Source organism: Castanea sativa, chromosome 6 (assembly GCF_040712315.1).
Source record: "Castanea sativa cultivar Marrone di Chiusa Pesio chromosome 6, ASM4071231v1".
NCBI classification, from domain to species: domain Eukaryota; kingdom Viridiplantae; phylum Streptophyta; class Magnoliopsida; order Fagales; family Fagaceae; genus Castanea; species Castanea sativa.
In genome coordinates this window covers 21569070-21573341 of record NC_134018.1, presented here as the reverse complement: position 1 = coordinate 21573341, position 4272 = coordinate 21569070, and the positions used below count along the sequence as shown (strand labels likewise).

The following is a 4272-nucleotide window of genomic DNA, read 5'->3' as shown; positions in this document are numbered from 1 at the left end:
CTGTTAATACTTAGAGAAATAGTGAAGAGTATTAATTTACCCTAGGCATGTGGTCTGAGGAGCCAGGCATGACCAAAATTCTGTTTAATACTTAGAGAAATAGTGAAGAGTATTAATTTACCTAAGACATGTGGTCTGAGAAGTCAGGCATGACCAAGGTTCTGTTAAATACTTAGAGAAATAGTGAAGAGTATTAATTTACTTAAGGCATGTGGTCCGAGGAGCCAGGCATGACTAACGTTCTGTTTAACACTTAAAGAAATAGTGAAGAGTATTAATTTACCCATAACATGTGGTCCGAGGAGCCAGGTATGACTAAAGTTTTGTTTAATACTTAGAGAAATAGTGAAGAGTTTTAATTTACCTAAGGTGTGTGGTTCGAGGAGCCAGACATGACCAATGTTCTATTTAACACTTAAAGAAGTAATGAGTACAACAAATAATGTCATAAGTAATACATGGTAGAAATGCTTTTTATTAATAGTAATACTTTTGCAGGTTATTTACATTCCAGGAGCATGGTACAATTTTTTCGTCTAGATCTTTTAAGAATTACGCTCCTATCCCAGCTACCGAGGTGATACAGTATAGCCCTTCCCAATTGGGTTCTAACTTTCCCCATGCTGGGTTCTTTGCAGTCCCAAAAACCTTCCGCAATACCAAATCTCCAGGTGCTACTAGCCTTAACTTCACATTTGAGTCATACCTTTGCTTAAGCTTTTGCTGATAATATGCCAACTGAACCATGACATTTTCTCTCTACTCTTCAATCAAATCCAAGTTTTTTTTTAGTAACCCCTCATTGTTGTCCGGAGTGAACAAACTTACGAGGGGTGTTTCTATATGTCCAAAGTACGTGGGGTAGCTCTTCCACCCATTTGCCCTTGGCATCATCCAACATCTTTTTGAGCCCATTCACTGTGACTTTATTCACAGCCTTGGCCTGCCCATTTCCCTAGGGATAAGCAGGAGTTGAATATCTATTTTTAATGCCCATGTCACAACAGTACCTCCTGAAAGCATTGCCATCAAACTAAAGCCCATTATTCGAGATAAGGGTGTGGGGAATCCTAAACCAAGTAATAATATTTTTCCATACAAATCTCTTAGCATCTATATCTCTAATGTTTGCCAAAGATTCAGCTTCAACCCACTTGGTGAGGTAATTCGTGCCAACCAAAAGCCATTTTCTGTTTCCTGCTGCCTTAGGGAAGGGTCCTACAATATCTAAGCCCCATTGAGCAAAAGGCCAGGGACTAAAGAGATGATTAAGGATACCACTAGGCTGATGAATATTTAGGGCAAATCTTTGGCACTGGTCATACTTCTTCACATACTCTCGTGCTTCCCTTTGTATACCTAGCGACCAGTACCCTTGAGTGAGGGCCCTATGAGATAAAGATCTACCACTTATATGACTCCCACAAATCCCCTCGTACAACTCTTCCAAGAGGGGTTCTACTGCCTCAGAATGTATACACAGCAAGTAAGGTCCAGAGAAAGAGCGTTTATACAATTTTTTATCCTCAAACAACCAAAAACGAGGAGCTTTTCTTCGCACCTTGTCAATCTTTCCTTTCTCCTCAAGCAAGATGTCATCCTTGATGAACATGACAATAGGATCCATCCAACTAGGTCCCACCCTAATCTGATGGACCTGAACCACATCCTTCTTTACCTCTATAGATATACACAAATCTTCAACCAGGATGACCCGTGGCGAACCTTGAGCCGAGGAGGTTGCGAGCGTGGCAAGGGAATCTGAATGAGTATTTCTACTTCTAGGGATTTGCTGTAAGGTGAAGGATTTGAATTCCAAGCGTAAATGTCTAACTTGACTCAAGTACTCTCGCATCCTCGAGTCTCTAGCTTCTAATTCACCCTCTACCTGACCAACAACTAGCCTAGAATCTAACAACATTTATAGCGCCTTTCCTCTCATCTTCTGAACCATGGTCATTCCCACTAACAAGGCCTCGTACTCGGCCTCGTTATTCATAGCCGAGAAACCTAAACTTAAGGATTTCTCAATAACAATCCTCTCGGGAGATATCATAACCAGCCCCACTCCAGATCCTCTTTGATTAGCAGTGCCATCAACATATACGCTCCAAGACAGAGGCTCTTGTAAAGAGACCACTCCAACTGATTTTCCATCCATGTCTTGCTTTTCTTCTTCTTCTTCTTCTATAAAAGGTTCTACAAACTCGGCCACCAGGTCAGCAAGGACTTAGCCCTTAACAGAGGTGCGTGACATATACTTGATATCAAAGGCCCCAAAATAGTACCCCATTTAGCAATCCTCCCCGTGTAGTCAGCTCTCCACAGTAAGGACTTAAAAGGAAGTTGAGTTAACACCACCACTGTGTGAGCTTGGAAATAATGGGGGAGTTTACGTGTGGCATGCACCACTGCTAATATGGCCTTTTCGAGTGGCAGGTACCGAAGTTCTGCTTCGTGTAAGGATTTTCTCACATAATAGACAGGCCTTTGGATGCCATCATTAATCCGTATTAGTATTAAGCTAACAACATGGGGAGCTACAGCAATGTAAGCAAACAGGAATTCATCTTTCTCAAGCTTGGACATGATGGGTGGCCGAGAGAGGTATTCTTTCAACTGCTGAAAGGCTAAGACGCACTCCTCGGTCCACTCAAACCCTTTCCACTTATTTAATAATTGGAAGAAAGGTCTACACCTATCTGCTGATTGAGAGATAAATTGGTCCAAGACGGCAATCATTCCTGTTAACCTCTAGACTTCCTTAGGGTTCTAAGGAGGCTACAAACTGTTAATTGCTCTAATCTAATCAGGATTAACCTCGATTCCCTGATGAGTGACCATGTACCCCAAAAACTTTCCTAAACCGACATCGAAAGAGTACTTAGAAGCATTAAGGCACAACTTATGTTTTCTCAATATCCCAAAGATGTTTCCGAGGTCACTAACGTGCTCGGATTCTAACTTACTCTTCACTACCATATCATCTATATAGATCTCAATACTTTTCCCTAGTTGTGGCTCAAATATTCTGGTCATCATCCTCTAATAGGTGGATCCTGCGTTCTTCAACCCAAAAGACATCACCTTGTAATGGTAGTTCCCAGTAGGAGTAACAAAAGCTATCTTCTCTTGATCATCAATAGCTAAGGGTATTTGATGGTACCCTTGGAAAACGTCCAAAAAACTCATCTGAGGATGTTCTATAGTGTCATCCACCAATTGATCTATCCAAGGCATGGGGAAAGGGGTCCTTGGGGCACTCCTTGTTCAAATCCATAAAATCCACACATACTTGCCATTTTTCACTCTTCTTCTTCACTACCACTGTGTTGGCTAGCCAATCAGGGTAAAAAACTTCTTTAATGGCCCCAGCCTGCTTGAGTTTGATCACCTCGTCCCTGACAACATTGGAGTGCTTTTTAGACGAGCGCTGAGGTGGTTGCTTTTTGGGGATGACGGCTGGGTTAACATTCAAATAGTGGCAGATGAAGCTCGGGTCCACTCCAGGGGCCTCGTAAGCATTCCATGCAAACACATCAATATTCTCTCTAGAAAATACTACTAGATCTTCCTTCCCCTGAGGGGGCAACTGAGCCCCGATCTAAAGAACTACTCCTCATCGTCACTTACAATTCCTCACACCTCGCCCCTTCTACCATATATGTAAATAAAGCCGGTTCCTTTGATTGCTATAAGCCTTGCTCGGTAGAGGTCGAGGGCTCTTCTTCGACCTGTTGCCTAATAGTAGAAACCAAACACTGCCTAGCCATAGACTGGCTCCCAAATAATTCCTTAACTTGGTCACCAGAATGATACTTCACCTTCAAGTGTAAGGTGGAAGAGATAGCGTTCATGGCATGCAGCCAAGGTCTTGCCACCATGGTAGTATAGGGGGAGTAAGCATCTACTACAATGAAGTTTACTTCTACTACCTCTAATCCTGCTTGTACTGGTAGTCTGATCTGGCCCTTCGATATGACTACCTTCCCATCAAAACCCACCAAGGGTGAATCATAACTGGTCAAATCTTCTAGTTTCAACTTCAACCCCTTATATAAGTCAGGGTACATAATATCTGCCCCATTACCATGGTCAACCAATACTCGTTTCACATCATACCCCCCTATCTTGAGGGTAACCACCAATGCGTCATCGTGTGGCTACAAGGTGCCAACCTTGTCCTCGTCAGAGAAACTCAACGCTGGTCGAACTTCCTCCCTACTTCTCTTCGGCTCAGGAAAGGAGCCTTCCCGGGGTGGTTAAGCTATA

The 4272-nt window shown here is 42.7% G+C and overlaps 1 protein-coding gene across 1 annotated transcript; it reads right to left on the bottom strand.

Annotated features, from left to right (window-relative positions):
- Positions 1-552: 552 nt before the first annotated feature.
- On the bottom strand, positions 553-1921 carry LOC142639643 (uncharacterized). The gene is made up of 3 exons (XM_075813792.1): positions 1100-1921; positions 857-955; positions 553-738 (listed from the first exon to the last, which is right to left on the bottom strand). Exons 1-3 carry the CDS (start codon positions 1919-1921, stop codon positions 553-555), a joined length of 1107 nt encoding a protein of 368 aa, XP_075669907.1.
- Between the last annotated feature and the right edge of the window lie 2351 nt (positions 1922-4272).